At 29.7% G+C, this 17,508-nt stretch overlaps 2 protein-coding genes across 5 annotated transcripts in view; one reads left to right on the top strand and one right to left on the bottom strand.

The window, feature by feature from the left end:
• Positions 1–7,470, top strand: part of LOC725936 (titin homolog) — a 79,916-nt gene extending 72,446 nt beyond the window's left edge. Inside the window, exons 51-58 of the mRNA XM_026441700.1 lie at positions 2,660–3,001; positions 3,237–3,531; positions 3,607–3,748; positions 4,133–4,332; positions 4,404–4,556; positions 4,852–4,975; positions 5,402–6,545; positions 6,651–7,470. Coding sequence (XP_026297485.1) covers positions 2,660–3,001; positions 3,237–3,531; positions 3,607–3,748; positions 4,133–4,332; positions 4,404–4,556; positions 4,852–4,975; positions 5,402–6,545; positions 6,651–6,895 — 2,645 coding nt within the window. The 3' untranslated portion in view covers positions 6,896–7,470. The remainder of the gene's footprint in view (positions 1–2,659; positions 3,002–3,236; positions 3,532–3,606; positions 3,749–4,132; positions 4,333–4,403; positions 4,557–4,851; positions 4,976–5,401; positions 6,546–6,650) is intronic.
• LOC411223 (esterase FE4) lies at positions 7,077–13,702 on the bottom strand. 4 transcript variants are annotated; one of them, XM_026442007.1, is made up of 9 exons: positions 13,512–13,702; positions 10,284–10,952; positions 9,691–9,979; positions 9,267–9,452; positions 8,997–9,196; positions 8,652–8,808; positions 8,238–8,564; positions 7,876–8,020; positions 7,487–7,799 (listed from the first exon to the last, which is right to left on the bottom strand). In XM_026442007.1, the coding sequence occupies exons 2-9, from the start codon at positions 10,416–10,418 to the stop codon at positions 7,655–7,657; spliced, it is 1,584 nt and encodes a 527-aa protein (XP_026297792.1). In that variant the 5' UTR covers positions 10,419–10,952; positions 13,512–13,702; the 3' UTR covers positions 7,487–7,654. The 4 variants fall into 4 exon arrangements, with proteins under 4 accessions (XP_026297794.1, XP_026297792.1, XP_016768459.2 ...); XM_016912970.2 differs by having other exon boundaries at positions 10,284–10,647; XM_026442008.1 differs by lacking the exon at positions 13,512–13,702 and adding an exon at positions 13,318–13,359.
• Positions 13,703–17,508: the final 3,806 nt, after the last annotated feature.

The raw sequence follows: 17,508 nt of genomic DNA, 5'->3' as shown, positions 1-17,508 counted from the left end.
GTAAAAATGTGTAAAGAAAATCGTAAAAATTATGTTATCTTTACCAGAAAATTAGTCTAATTAAAAAAAATGATCCGATTTGAAAATTTGTTCATGTAGAACATAATAAATTCATAAGTACTTTATCGTATAGTAATATGATGTATTATGTAATAATTTTTTTTTTTGATAAAATATTTATTTTTTATATAATTTCTTCTGAGATTTTTTTTTACAACAGAACATTACAAAATTTGAAAATTTATAAAATTATATCCATTTTTAAAAAAATGGAAGAAAATACTGAAATTTTGAAGTTTAATTTTATTTCTTCAAAATGATATTCCAGAATATAGAAAAATTATTCCATGTAGATCATTTGTTTTATAAAATTTATAAAATTTCATATAATGCAGAATTGTCGTTTATTTTGATAACATAATTAGATGAAATTATAAAGATTTTGACTGTGTAAAAAAAACTGGAAGAAAACAATATCTTCTTCCAGTTCTTCCATGATAGTAATGTAAAAAAAGATGAGATAAAACATGAGATAGCAGATATATAAAGCATCTCCCTTTCAAACCTGAATATACACGCATAATCTAAGTAAATGTAAGTAATTGTTCGTTGAGAATCAGTGCATGAAACAAAAATTTCTTCATTAAATTAGTAAAATTGCTTATGTTATTAATAATAATAGACTTGTTGGTGAACAAATTTCATACGGACAATAAAAGCAAACAATTAACAATGCAATGATTAATCGTGCCAATTTCAGAGTATAAATAAAATCGTGAAAACATAGAAGCCATAGAAACAGAAAAAAAAATTAATTTCAATTTCTTGATCAAATCTATTTTTTTTTTAATTTGTCGCATTTCTTTAAACAGCTAATTTATTAAAAGTTTAAATATTTTATTTTTTTTAATGTACATATCGTGACTAATTTCAAAAGAATTTTTATTCGACAATGATAATAATCTTTTCAATTAATCTACCATTGTGAGAAGAAGAAAAATAGAACGTTTTAAAATTTAATTCCTCGTAAAAAAAAAATGGCATGATTCTTTTCTTCGTCGTTCCACAAACCCAAGTTTAAAGAAATCAAACAAAAACCAAACGTTTTAAATTAAAATCTTTATTTCTTAACAAAAGTGAAAATCCTCAGAAAAGAAAGAAAAATAAAAAAAAATTCTAAACAATATTAATTTCGAATAAAATAAATTCGAGATCTGTCAAAATTTTGAATTTGAAGGAAAGAATCAATCGATCGTGAGATTGGAAAAGGTACAAAGCTCGATAATATTCTCTCACTGTTCCGATATAATGCCTAAATAACGAATGATTATCACGTAACTCGGCGTCGCCAAACGCAATTTAGAACGAAACAAGCATTGTTCCACGTGCGTAAGCGCGTGTCACACGGTCCAGTTCCGCTTCTTATGTACAAGGTAGACGGCAGTCTCACGTGACGTATCGCGCAATAATTCCTTTCCTCGTTTTTCGCTGCGTCCCCACCATCTGTCTCGCGTCTACGCTTCCTCTTCGCTTGGGATCACGGGAGGACGAAACAGTGGTGAAAAAGTACGTGTACCGTGTACGTGAATCGATATTCGTCTAGAATGACAGGAGGCAGTGAAACGACAGGGGGATTTACACTACGTGTCTGATATTCTAATTTATTTTAGATTGGATTTGAGCGATTGTAAGGAGAAGAGACATTCTTGACGGCAAGAATGGGTAACGGCAAGTTATTTATTATTGGTAATGTAATTACTGCTGACAAGATGAAATAATTTATTATATAAATGTTTTTATCTTTAATGAACGATTGTCACGGTATATAAATAGTATAACGATTTTAAAAATGTGACGTTTTGATAAAAATTGATGTAATTAAATGGTTTTTACATAGTGCAATAATCAAAGAGTTTCGTTTAATTTCATAAAGATAAAGATAAAATAATTCGTAACTTAATATTCATCCTCTTCTAATTTTACAGATTTTAATCGATGTAATTAGTAATTGATGAATCATCATTATATTCGAGGAAAAATAACTGTGCTTGTTTATATAATTTAAAAGGAATCGTTGAACAAGAGGTCTTTCATTTACTGTTTATCACTGATTGCTTTTAGAGGGAAAAAAAAAAAACTAGTCGCTTGAAAAATAAACGATAGGGAAAAAAAACGCGTTCCACGTGTTTCTAACAAATCGTCTTACTAATAGATCTCATTAAAACCTATTTACATTATGAATATACATTTAAGTAACGTTTAAAAAAAAATCTAATCAATGTTGCTTAATATACAAGTACAATTATACAAGTTAATTAGAAATTTAAATGAAAGTTTTTAATATATATATATATATCAAAACGTTCGAGAGATAAATACACGATAAATAATCTGAAGAGAAATAAAGTAATAAATTCATCGATTATTTTCAGAAAATTTATATATATATACATATACGACGTTGCTTAATATAAACAAAATAAATTTTATTAACAATTTTCTTATCTATTTCTATTTTTGTTAACGCAAGATATAATTAATATTTTTTTCAAAATTTGTCAAATATATTCGACATAACGATATCCAATTCAAAATTTTGATTTCATATACAACAAACGACCTTTCTTTTTTTCTTTTTCCTTTCTTTTTTTTTTCACAGGTCCACCTGACCCACCGGCAGGTATTCCAAACATATGTTGTTCCACGGGTACAGCGACCATCAATTGGCGGTCATCACCTTACGATGGCGGTTGCACGGTTACCGGTTACACCGTGGAGATGAATCGTGCCGGTGAAAATAGCTGGGCAACGATCGCTGAATCCTGCCTCTCCCTCAGCATCACGGTTCCTTCCGTCGGATCGGGCACCGTGATACCTGGTGAGAGATATCGTTTCCGCGTGAGAGCCGAAAATATCCACGGGGTTAGCGAACCCGGTGACGAATCTCAATTTGTTCGAATTCCGAAAGAAGGTGAAATGTGTCTCGAGGAGGATGAAGAAGGTAATTGTTCGATCAATATTCCAAGATATAAACTACTTTATTCGTAAATTATTTCTCAATAATTTCTCGTTAATTCTCATGATAAATCTTTGAATATTTTCATCTCATAATTCGAAGAAAAAATATTCTTCTTATTTTTCCAAATTAATAAAATTCTTATTCCTACGTATTCTCTCTGAATTATCTATTTACGAGAATGAAAAAAAAAAATAAAGAAATGTTTCGTGTGTCGAAGAATTCGAGCCACCGTTCGAAGCTCGAACAGTCGAAATGGAGGATGGACATTTGTTCAACGATCGATACGAGGTGTTGGAGGAACTGGGGAAAGGAAGATACGGAACCGTGAGGAGGGTAATCGAGAAATCTTCGAATACGAATTTCGCGGCGAAATTCGTGAGAACGATTAAAACGAAGGATCGTGAACAAGTTCGAGAAGAGATCAGGATCATGAACATGCTACGCCATCCGAAACTTCTCCTATTGGCCGCCGCTTTCGAGAGCCCTCGAGAGATCGTGATGGTCACCGAATAGTAAGCATTGAAATTGAATAAAATTTGAGGATTATTATTTGGGGAAATTTATCGAAATATTTGTGTACTCGCCAGTATTTCCGGTGGAGAACTTTTCGAGAGGGTGGTCGCCGATGACTTCACCCTGACCGAAAGGGACAGTATACTGTTCATGAGACAAATCTGCGAGGGGGTGGAGTACATGCATCAGAACAAAGTGGTACACTTGGATCTGAAGGTGAGGGAACGGAAGATGCTGCGATGAATTTTTTTATAAATATAAATATTCTTTCCGTTCGTTATTTCTTTAACAAACTATATGAAATTAAAGCTTAAAATTTTCTATTCGATCAAAAGATTTGCAAATATAATTGGATCAATTGTTCACTCAAATTTTAAGAAATAGAAAAACAATTAATCACAGTTGCATTCCATTTTGCAAGAATCCAATATCTCTCGTTTTGAAAATATCTCTTCGAATCTCATCGAAACAACATAATTCACGATGATTCTCAATCTGTATTATTATAAAGTCAATGAAATTTAATCACAGAGTAGACTCTTCTTTCTTTCTTTTTTTATCTCATTGATTATTAAAATTTGAAATAAATCCTCTTTCCAGCCAGAAAACATAATGTGCAGGACGCGAACGTCCCATCAAATCAAGCTGATCGATTTTGGCCTGGCGCAGACGCTCAAACCTGACACGCCGATCAGAGTTCTCTTCGGCACCCCGGAGTTCATCCCTCCTGAAATTATAAATTACGAGCCGATAGGGACCGAGTCGGACATGTGGAGCGTCGGTGTCATCTGTTACGTCCTGTGAGTGGATTAAAGTCTCGTATACTTTTAGGAAGGAATAATTGAATTAATAATCGTGAAACGATGATCAGATTAACCGGTTTGTCCCCGTTCATGGGCGACAACGACGCCGAAACCTTTGCCAACATAACTCGAGCCGACTACGACCTGGAGGATGAGGCCTTCGATGCGATCTCGAACGACGCTAAGGACTTCATCACCGGTTTGCTCGTCAAACGAAAGGAGTACGTGATAAAATAATATTCTTCGATAAGTAAATAGTTTGTGACGATACTTAAAATTTGAAAGAAATATTGAATTTGAACGTACAGGATATTGACACACTCGTGCAACATTTTTAGAAAAATGAAAAACTGATTAAATATCTACATTTGAATATCGTTTAATTTTAATTATTTCATAATTTAGATAAATTGAATAGTAGTCAACTATTTATTGAAATACAACCAGAAATTATATAGTTAAGAATATTTCTTTTAAGTGTTACCATTATTTAACATACGAATGGATGATTTATAGATCGCGAATGTCGGCTAGACAGTGTTTAGAGCATCGTTGGATGGCGCAACACGCGGAAGCAATGAGTAGGATAGCCTTGCCGACTGAGAAGCTGAAAAAATTCATCGTACGAAGAAAATGGCAGGTAAGAATTGCTTCTTCGTCATTGAGAGGAGACAAGATCAAGAGCGATCTCTGTACATTCTCACGCCATCTTGCTTATACTTACAATATATTTTATTGCATTGCTGTGTTTTGAGTTTTTGTCTAAACACATTTTAACTTTTCTCCTCAAACCTTTCGATTATTTTTCAATGGAAAACAAACAGCATGATTTTTTTCTTACCTCAATCATAGTTTCTGATTTATTAGAAAAATTTGATGTAACATTGTTTATTACTCGTTCCTTTAAAATTTATTTCAAAATTATCGAGAAAGAAATATACAATTATAAAAATTCTCAAATAACTTAAACCTCGAAAAATCGAAAAATATTCCACCCGATCCCAGCCAAGCATGGATTTGACTCGTGTATTTGCGTTTCGTGTGCGCTTTTCGTCTGTTAAAACAGAAAACGGGAAACGCCATTCGTGCACTCGGAAGGATGGCGATCCTTTCGGCGAACAGCAGACGGGGCCCGACCACGATAGGATCCTCGCCAACCTCCTCCCCCGGCCACCCCTCTATCGAACCGCCTTCAACGATCGATTTCGAGGGCGAAGACGAGTCGAGATCGCCGTGCATCTCGACAGCGGAAGAGAAGAACGGCAGAGGCGCCGTTTTTCTCGACGCCTCTCGTGTCGAAACGAACGTGTACTCGTTCTGTTACAAAACCGAGATGAACATCCTTCCGGAAGAAAGCGAAGCAAACTCTCCTCTGGATGGATTCTCGAACGTGATCTCCTCATTGAAAAGCGAAGAACCAACCACGGAGGATGTATCGACGAATGGAGAAACAATCCGGGAAACTGATACCTCGAAGGAGACGAACGGCTTGGTCCAGAAGACCGATGGCTCTCCTCGGCCCACGGAAGAGTCTGCGCGTCCTATGGAGAGGATCGAGGAGGAGGAGACAGAGATTCGTATCGTCGAGGAGCGCGTGTCGAAGAAAGGAGAAGAGGCATCGTCGATCGAGAGAAGTTTGATCGATGACGTCCGCCCGAAATCCGTATCCTCGGCCGAGGAGGGGATCGATTTCTCGGGGACGAGGATTTCGTGCAAACGGGAGTCGTGGAGCGTGGAGGACGAGGACGAGGACGAGGATGAGGAGGAGAGGAGGAAGGAAGAGAAAGGGGACATCGTCGGGGAGATCGAGAGGGAATTGAAAGAGAAGATGGACCAGGAGGCAGGGGGCAGTGCGAGCTCGCAGAAGATCCGCCGCGTTTTCAGGGGCGACTCCCGCGATTCTGGAATAGGCGACTGCGCATCGAACTTGTCCGCGTCTTCCCAACAGGTGAACGAGTTGGGTATATCGGCGATCAAGGAGGAGGAGGCGGACAACGAGAGTAATAATAATAATAATAATAGTAATAATAAAGGATTGTTGGAAAAGTTGGAACGGTTCGAGGATCGAGGAACGTTGCTCGTCGATATCGGGGAAATATCGGCGGACGTTAAAGTTTCGGATCCAAAGAGGCACAACAAAGGGAGTATCGAGGTAGCTGCGCTGAGCGGTGTGAATAAAGCTTCGCGTGAGATTAATCGGCAGCATGAAGGTGTGTTTTTTCAATGTGTTTTTCCATTTTTTCTTCTTTTTTCTTTTTTTCTTTTTTCGATCACGTTGGATCACGAAAGGATTGAGATCGGTTTCTTTTTTTCAGTGGCCGGCGAGATTGAGGACCCGAGGCTATTAATCGGAAGAATTCGCAGCAAATTCGTCCCGACCGGAAACGTGAGTCGTACTGCGAAATTGTTCGAGAAAGAGGCGGCGGCCGCGGCTGCGGCATCCACCAAGTCGGCATCCGGCAACGTTCCGCAAGCGTCGGAACGCGGTTATCCCTCGATCGCCGCGAAGAAACCGAATAACGAAAGGATACAAAAGGCTTTCGCTTTTTGGAATAAGTAGATTGTGAAAAGAGACGAGTCGGAAATATTCTTGGCGGGTAAAAATAATTCGAGGATGATCAAAAATCGTTCGACTGAAAAAGAAAGAAACTCTACGCGGTACCTATTAATTACACTTGAAAGTGTAATTTTCTAGTTCTTTTCTTAAGGGAAATATAGTATATACGTAATAAAGTAAGTTGTTTTTTTTTTTTTTTTTTAATCTCGAAACGCACCGTACGTTGTTAAGACAGGTTAATTTTAAAAAAAAAAAAGAAGAAACACGTGCACATACGAGAAAAAAAAATGTTTAAGCAGTTCACTTTTAGATTCAGTAAAAAGAAGAAAAAAAAATTATAGGTATTTAATTTAAGAAAACGTATAATCACGCTGTACTTTCAATCTTGTATCTCGCGAAAATAAGACTCGATTTAATTTGAGATTTACATTTTCTTCTCCAGTAGATTCTTGTTGTTTGACGATTTCGAGTTTCGTTGTTGTCAAATGTTTATCGGGGCGAACGAAACGAGATCGATGACTCGTCTGCTTAGTCGATGCGTGTAAATAGCTGTCAAATAATATTTTACAAGACAAGTAGAAGTGTAACAAGTGTATTTATTTATATTATCCTTTGCATCATCGAGCCATTCTGCGAGGGCAAGAAAGAAGAAAATTAAAAATTAAAAATATATTATATTTATATATATATATATATGCATTAAATTTATATATATATATATAAATAAAATGGGATAAAAATTCAACGAATCAATCCTAAAAATTATAAATTTCGTTCGAAGAATAATAAGTGTTGCGGGACGGGAAGAATTCGTAATTCCTCTCCAATGTCCAAATAAGAGAATTCGTCCGTGGTTATGGGATTCCAATCTATATTGACAAACTCGTCTTTAATGGAGACGGGATCTCTGGAATTGAAAAAAAAATATATATATAACGTAAGAAGAAATACGTAACGAAATTTCAAAATTCACAATCGTTTACCCCGTTTTAGCGAAATTCGTCCACATCCTGGTCATTCGTTCCAACGTGATCCTGTCTTTCGTTCCAACCGCGGGTGGATCCGGATTCTCAACTTTACACTTCGGCAGATATAACAAGTACGCGATATCGTCCACGTGAGATGTTCCTGAGATAAATCATTTGATGTGACATGGATGAATCTCTTTCTCAAGATATTTAATATTACTTTTAATATAATTGTTTAATATTATTATACTTTCTCGAGTTAAATTAATATTTTTAAAAGAAGAGATTAATTTGCCACTTGAAACACGATTATCGTGGAATAGTGACGAAGATATATAAGGTTAAATGTGAATAATTTGGAAGAAAAATATAGTTACCAGAAGCTTGGCGTTTCACTAGCAAATCGGTGGGTGTCTTCTCATTGCCAACGTACGAAAATTTGCAAAAGTAACTAGGCGAGGTTACCCTTCTTACTCGATCCTGCAGCCACACGATCGCGGGAATGGCGAAGTAAACGTGGCCCAAAAATTCCGTCAATTTGTCGAAATCATTGGCGGTGATCGATTTCCCGTTGAAATAACGCTTCTTCACCGATACGTATAAATTTTTAACCTTCTCATCGTCCAACATTTTCAACGATCCTAAGTTTCTCACGTGCGTCAATAGATATAAATTGAATATACGTACGAGTTGTTCACTTTTATCTGAAAAAGAAAAAAATATACATTATATATACATATGATTTTATTACCTACAGTCGATTTAACTCTTCTGTTTAAATAAAAAATTACTTTGCAAAAACATGATGAACTCGTTGGACGTATGACTGGCCATCACAGGAATGTCTACCTCTTTTTCGATTAATTGTTCGATGGGCTCTGGTAAAACAGGATTCTCCGCTATTTCGTCGCTGTTCATCCCAAAAGCAAGATTGAAACTTAATTTCTCCTAAAGAAAAAAAAAAAAGTAAGATATATTTTAAGGATGAAATCGATAAATTATTTTTGATAAAATAACAAGGAAATAGAAAGAAAGAAGATATTAAGTTTCGAAAATTTCAAGAATTTCCTTCGTGATTGTTGTAATGATTAAAGAAAACAATTAAGAGGTAAATATGAAAGGAAGAATATATTTGCCTCTTTGGACAGGAGAGCAGTCTGAGCGCGTGCTATATCTTCAGCTGGTACTGTCCGCAGGAATTCGACCACCTCGACAGGATCGTTTGACAAATTTCCAAGATACTTGGCCAAATTGAAGCCACGCTCGGGAAGGCTTTGATTAACCGCCCAAAAGCTTTTCATCGATCCACTTTGCATGATCGCCTTGTGGAATAATCCTGAAATATTGGAACGACCAATTGAGCCAATATAAGCTTGACGAACAAAGATTTCATCAAATAGAATTACCCTTTGCTCGCGGCGAAATTAGCAAAGCGTGGGTTAAAGCTGCTCCTGCGCTAACCCCAAAAATCGTCACGTTGCCAGGATCTCCACCGAAGCTGGCGATATTTTCTCTCACCCATTCCAACGCCGCGATTATATCCTTCAACCCTTGATTACCTGGCGCCACTTTGTCACCCAGATTTAAAAATCCTTCAAATGCATACGAAAATTAAACTCTTTAACCTTAAAGATCATTTTTCTTTTTAATTCGATTGGATATGGAAACTTTCTTTCGATTTGAACAGATATTTGGATTCTCGAGCGGCTCGATTCTCTTGAATAAAATCCAACAGAGAGAAATTATTCCAAAGTTATCGAGCCACTCGAATCTGTATGATTTTAGATCACTGCAGATCCGATAAACGGATGAATGATCGAGAAAACTGACCGAATGCTCCGAGCCTGTAATTAGTCGTGACGACGACGACATCTTTAGCGAGCAAATAGTCAGGTCTGAAGTGTTGAAAGCTCGAGGAGCCTATCGTAAATGCACCGTCATGGATCCAGAACATGACTGATTTCTTTGATTGGGAAAGGGAGTTAGTGTAGACGTTCAGATACAGGCAGTCCTCGTTGCCGATAATCAATGGTGGAGCATCTTGGATCTGGGAGCAGATGTACTCGTTAACGTCGGACGTGTCTTTCACCCCAGTCCATGGTTCAGGTGGTTGCGGATCCTATATTTTTTTTTCTTTTTAATAAAAAATATATTCTTGATTGAAATAATATCGCAATTACAATTCGAAAGTGTATATTTAAATTTCAATAAATATTCTCGACTCGACAATTTCATTGAAATAAAATTCGTTTCCAATAATTTATTGGTTAAATATATTTTGCATATAATAATTCTCTTCAATTCAAGAAGGAAATTATTATACGTAATATGTATAAAATTCGAATCGTAAGATGAGATTAGTTGTTTGATTATTGATGATGATTAAAAAAAAATTGTTAAAGAAAAAATTATTGTTATCATACCTTGAATCTGAGCTCTCCAACGGGGGATGCAGCGAAAGGTATTCCTCTGAAAGCTATATATCGAGAGCCTAGGCTACTTTCTAACTCGGCACCTTTTAATTTGCCTTCTTGTACGATTACTATTAAATCACTCATTTTTTTTTTCTCACTAAAATTCTTACTCAATTATTATTATCGCGATTATTATCGTTGTTATCTCGTTAAAAAAAAAAAATGTTCACAAATGTTTTGACGAGAAATAGGGTTCGAATTAATTCTAATTTTTATAATATAATTTTAATTTTTAAGATTGCGTATTTTTAAATCGTTTTAATTTCTCTTTAAATTTGGATTCACTTTAAGCCAAACCATCACTATTGTAATTCTTAAGAACTTAACTGTTAATAATGCGTACTCTTACTAATGTAAGATTAGATTATTCTCGAATCTTATATTTATATAAAATTTACATAAAAATATAATATCTAAATATTGAGTTTTATATACACAATGAAACTTGCCTCTTATATACATTAGGTAACCAATTAATTTTAATGTCGATTTATACTGGATTAAAAGACGTGCGTTTGTTATTTATAATCTGTTTATCTTCCATCTTTTTTTTTTCTTTTTTTATTCTTATCGCGTACTTTTTTGTCCATTTCCATTGTAAAATGAATATATAACCGACTTGTAAAGATTTTAAAATAGTAAGTAAAAAGTTGAATAAATTGCAAAAAAAGTAATTATAGTTTAAAAAAAGAGAAAAAAATAGGTAGACGACCGATATATACATCAAATCGCCAAATAAAAAAAGAATATTAAACGCGGAAACACAATATAGATGCAGAGATGCCGATGTCGCTTATGATGTCATCGATTACAAAAAAAGCAATATATCACTTATTATATTAGCATTTAACATCTGAATAGGCAGCATTCAATATATTAGTCGTGTCTGTATATAAAATATTTTATTATATCGTAAACTTTTTTAACATTATTATTTTTTTTTTCTTTTTTCGCATAAAAGAATACGCGTGTAATAAATATATATTGTTACTTCGAAGCTTTTTTTTTCTTCAGAATTGAATTTATATTTTTGCATAATTCGTTTTATGCAGCAATGATACTCTTGTATTTAATAAACAATTTCAGGCTTGATTCTTAATAATAAATATTCCGAATTTAATTAATTTAATTATTTGAATAATTCATTTTCAATACTATCTCGATATCAAAACGATAAAGAGATTTCTGAAAAAAAATACTTATTTACACATATTCTAGATTTGTGCAAATCGATTATCGTTTGAAATGAATCACAGCGATAAAATGATGAAGAAATTTTCAAGATTTTTTTTCAAGATTTCTTTTCAAGATTCGAATTTTCGATTTATCAAGAAATTGCAAAATTACATATATATTTTAGAGAGGAAACGATTTCTTACAAAAAAATTATTGAAATAATTTATCAAAAAAATTAATTATGGAGCAGACAAATGTGGTCTTTATATGATCGTAAAAATCATGGATGGATTTCACTTACAAATTGAACGTGAATGATTTTCATATGTCGATGATAAAATTTAAAAGAAACCTTGAATTTTAAAAATATATCTATCAATTTCACAAATATAGGTGATATATAACACTGTAACATTGTTAACAACTTTCACGATGTACTACTTCATATTGATAACTTCAATGAATGACTATTACTTTTTCTTTTTTTTTAATGTACAATTATTCCAACAATTTTGACAACAATCGACATAATTTTTTTTTTAAATTTGTTTCATTGATAAAACAACGAAAGCATTGGAAAAAAATATCATTTCGTTCATTTTGTTTATTACAGTTTCGAAAAAATAAGGAAAAATTAATATAAAATAAAAAATAAATATTATTCGATAATTAATCTGAATTCCTTTGAATGCTTCACACATTGAATGTAGAATAATAAATAATATCAAATTGTAATTTTCAATATGATATAAATGAAATCAAAGCTCAAAATTTCAATATTTTTTTGTTCTTTTAATTAAACTTGACAATTGATACATTTTATAACTATTATATATTTAATGATAATAACTTTTTTATATGATAATTTTGTAATAGTATGAGATAAAACAAAATTTTAAATCAAAATATTTTTTGAAAATGATTTATCACTTTGTCGTTAAAAAAATATTGTAATCATTCAAGTTGTAAATATATTCAAAATTGAAAAAAAAAGACTGAAGACTGAAGAAAAAAAAGACTTTTCGAGGACTTTATTCGTTTAAAAAAATTTTTCATCGATTTAAAAAAATTGCTTCATTAAATAAATAATGCAACAATGTCATCATATTTATACAAATTTTCGAAAAAATTTTAATTGAATTTCCTTACATTATAGAATATTATAGAATATTAATTTGGAATATTTTTTGTTGCTGGCTATATCTTTAATGAAAATAATATTAATCAAAGTTTGATCAAATTCAAATTTAATTTTATCCAGGATGCGAAAAACAAAAGTTAAAATTGTTACAATTTGATTTGATTAATTTTAATTGATTATTAATAATTCCTTTGTTCATCTTTTATAATTATATTTTCCAATCGAAAATTGTTTAACTCTTTAATGAAAATCTTTTCTAATAATAAGTCGTTATTAATAGCAATTTTTTGCTAATAGCAATTTTTTATATCGTTATATTGAATTTTAAAATCTATATAGATCGATAAAATAAAAAATATATGAGTATTCATCTATTTTTAAACTTTAAATTGACACGTGCAACATGTATTATTCAACTTTTGAATTATTTTTTTTAAATTAGTAAAAAACTGATCGTTTCATAATATAATAACTTAATATGCAACAATTACTCGAGTGAACAATCGAAATTACAATGAAATTATATTATAATTTATATATAAATTATAATTAAATTTTAATAATATATCTATTTTGATATCTATTCAATAAAATTCTGTTAAGATATACTTTTTGCCGATTTTTATTACTGTATTGTAGCAAAAAAAATAACAAGTTTAAATTTACCTTTTAATTAACGGATAAAATTTACAAAAGTCTCTCCATTGGCTTAAAAAAAAAAACTTCAAATCTAATATAAGTCAAAATCTTGAAAATCAAACCTTTTAATGCGTATAATACAATACATACACGTCACAATACACATACAATACGTGAATTTCTACATGAGAATATAATAAAAAAATCAGATTTTTTTTTACTTTTATTCCCTTCACCTTGATGACTCTACATGCACCAAATCAAGTGAAAAACATTTCGAAATATATGATTCTTTCGCACTTATTTTACATTTATTTCACACGATATGTCACACGAAATTTAAATACTAGATCTATCCTACACCTCGTCTACGATATAACTAATTGCAGCGATACGACTACGGCACCATTTTACCATACCTTTTATACCTTAATCTATACTTCTCTAACGGTTTAGCAAGATTAGATATAATTATTTACAAACAAATCGAACGAATCGATTTCGATGATTCTTAGAAAACAACATTTTGGATAATTATTATACATATAACCGCATAATTTTCGAAAATATTTTCAAATAAAATAGATTGTTTTGTTACATTTCAATATGATATTATATTAATAATTTAATGTGTATTGCTTGTTACATCAAATCGATCAAAATTTAAAATGTAAAATAGATCAATTAAAAATTAACTTTACGAGTTTTAGGATTATCTGTCTAATTCCACCTGAGAAGAAAATAAAATATAAAATAATTCTTGGAATTATTCTTCCGAAATAATGACAAGAATAAAAAAATTTCTGTCATTTATTGCAATTTGTTAGTCAGATTAATTTTTTTGATCTGATCACTTTGTTATCGTAATGTATTCACATTGAGAAGAGATAAATAGTTACATACTTGTATTAAGAATGATACAGATGAAATTCTAATAATAGTATAATTTTATTATAAGTAATTATAAGTAATTTTGTTTTTTTTAAAGGAGCACTTTAGATAAAAAATACATTACCACTATCAATACTTTTCCTTCTTAATACATTTATCATTTTAATACTTAGTTGTGATAACTATTTATAAAAAGAATTTGATAAAAAAATATATTACTTTATCAATCTTTCCCTTTCATTTATCTTTTTAACGATAAAATGAAAAACTTATTTAAAAAAGGGATATAATAAAGGATGAAATAATAAATAAGATCGAGAAAGATTACTAAATTGCACACAAATGTTTGATGTTTCGATTTTGAACTCACTGGATTCTGATTTTAAAAACATAATTATAAAATATAATTATAAACTCAATAATTTAAAATTTATAATTTAAAATTATATGACAAATATTTTTTATAACAAATCGTTAAAATATTGAATATTTAAATACATTTGAATGAATAATAAAACGATATATTAACAATGTGCATGATTTAATAATCAATATATGTAACTAATATATGAATATGAAAATATATGTAAAATATATTTGTATATATTACATATATGCTGAAAATAATATATATAAAAAGATTATTTATAAAAAGATTTAACATTTATTGTTTAAAGAAAATTAAGAATTAATCGATTCTTAATTGATAATATAATTGATAAATCTTGATTAAAATCTGTCAAAGAAAATATGAGAAAAACAATCTTTGCAATCTTTTTTTCAAATGATCTGAAATTTTAAGGAATAGGAAAAGAGGGGGGAAAAAAAACTTGAATATAAAATTTTAACTTCGAATCTTCGTTAATTTCTGAGATATTATCAAAAACTTTTGATATGATACCCTTGGCAATAAATGCCTCATTGCGAGCTTATCTATTTTTTTATAAAGATTTATGTATTTTCTTATGAATCAACTTCAATGTTATCAACTTTCTAAGTTTACGTATTATACATATTATTTACGTATTGTTTTTTGCAAATTGCTTGGCCATTTGAACATAAAAATTCTTTGCTTTATTATTTTTTATATATAATTAATTCTATAATATAATAATGTGTATTTCGTTATTAAATATTACATTAAATAAACACATTTCTGTAATTTTTATTAGAATTGCTTTTTTAACATTTCATTTTTGCATTATTTTTGCATTATTATACATTGATATGATTCCATTATATTCTCGAAATAAGATATAATATATACATAATATAAATGTATAAATATATAATAAGTGTGTAATATTTGTTTTATGTTTATTTCCATAGAAAGAAATACATAGCAATATAATTTATTTTGATAGCCATGATATTAATTTTAAAAATTTTTATTTAACCAGGATTTTTTTTATATGTAATGGGCAAATAAATCTTGTCAAACAACATATTTCTTTTTTCTTGTTCCATATGAAATTCTATATTGGGCAAAATATCGATTCTCTAGGACCATCACGATGAAATTTTAATTAAACAATCTTTATTAGATATCTTTAGATATAATAAATCTTGAAAGTTAATAATTCAAAAATGATTTGTAAAAAAATACACGTCTAAATGTTAATTATAAGAACATATAATAAAAAATAAATCCAATTTTTTATACATGTAGAGTTTTCTATCTGAAACTTTAATTCTAATTTTTCTAAAATTTTCCAACAACTTATATAATATTATGATATTTTCTTTTTCACATAAAATTTTTCATTTGATAAATATTAATATTTTTTTTTTTTCATATTTCTGATATTTTAATATCATGTTTAAACACTTAAAACTGTTATATTGTATACAATATAAAATTAGATAATCTAGATACTTTTAAAAATATGATTACATATTATTCCATATACATAATGAAATAAAGAGAAAAATGAAATTTATATAAGATTAAAAATATGATTAAAATTTTAAAATATATATGCATAATGAAATATATTATATATAATAGAATATTAATACCATTCAAATTCGAAGATAAATTTATTATATTATATTTTCTATTTATATTTATATTTTTTTTATCTTCCTTATTTAATTCCATCTCTGCATTAAACAAAGATAGAGATGCAATGCAATCACTGAAATAAATAACAGTGTATTTATTTTTTATTTTTTATTTTTTTTTAAGTTAAAACTGATTTAAAACATCAAAAGAATCTTATTCTCAAGAATGATTTTAGATCCACCTATTGACCCCTATTAAATGACAAAAACTAATAAAAAACGGAATTTATAATTGAGTTGAATCGACACAATGTTTTTTGTTTAAAGTTTATCATCAAATGAACCTATTATGTATTTATTATACCATAAATCCAAAATAAAACAAGATTTTGATTAATCAAACAAATTATATGTGGATATAAATATAAATAATCTTGTTGTTTTATAATTTATTACCAATATATTTTTAAACAACGTAATTTTTCAAAACATCTCATCATTTATGAACAGATATATTCATTAATTTGTAATTATGTTTTTTTTGCCATGGTTCAAGATTGTAAGTTTTAAATTTTTTTAATAAAAAATAATATTTCACGAAGAAATTAAACAACACTTATGAAATCGATAATGTAATCTTTCGATATAAAGTATTATTAGCATTATTATTATTTAGAAATACATTATTTAATTAAAATATCATTATGTTGCATAATTTATAATTAAAAATGATAAAACATCAATTAATATGATAACAGTTTTGCTTCATAGTTTTGATATAAATGGAAATGTATAATGTATATAAAAAAAATAGATAAAAATACAAATATAAGAAAACGTATTGATCAAAAGCAATATTTTATTATTTGAACGTTTTATTAATTGAACATAATAAAAAATTTTTCTTTGAAAAGATTACTAGCATCATATCAATTTATAATCGCTTGTGAATTATATATTATTGCTAGAAGATTTTTTTTTTTAATATATTAATAAGTTATTACATAAAATTAGAATTAAATTCTATTTTATAATATTTAATAATAAAAATTTAAGTTTTAATTGATAAAATATTATTGTATATATAAGTTATAAGCGTTTAAAATTTATTTTTTAATCTTACTTTTAATCACTTCATTCCTAATTTGTTGAGTTAACAGATGATTAGAAATTTGACATCAGTGGGACAATTTGGATGAAAGAATTAAACAATATTTACGACATAATTAAACGTAATTCAATTTAATTTATCTTAATAGAATCTAAAGAGGACAAAAGGAAGATCAAAAATTTATAAAAGAAGATTATATACTATAAAAAAAA

This window comes from Apis mellifera, linkage group LG7, assembly GCF_003254395.2.
Source record: "Apis mellifera strain DH4 linkage group LG7, Amel_HAv3.1, whole genome shotgun sequence".
Taxonomy (NCBI): Eukaryota; Metazoa; Arthropoda; class Insecta; order Hymenoptera; family Apidae; genus Apis; species Apis mellifera.
This window is presented reverse-complemented; position numbering and strand designations above follow the sequence as displayed.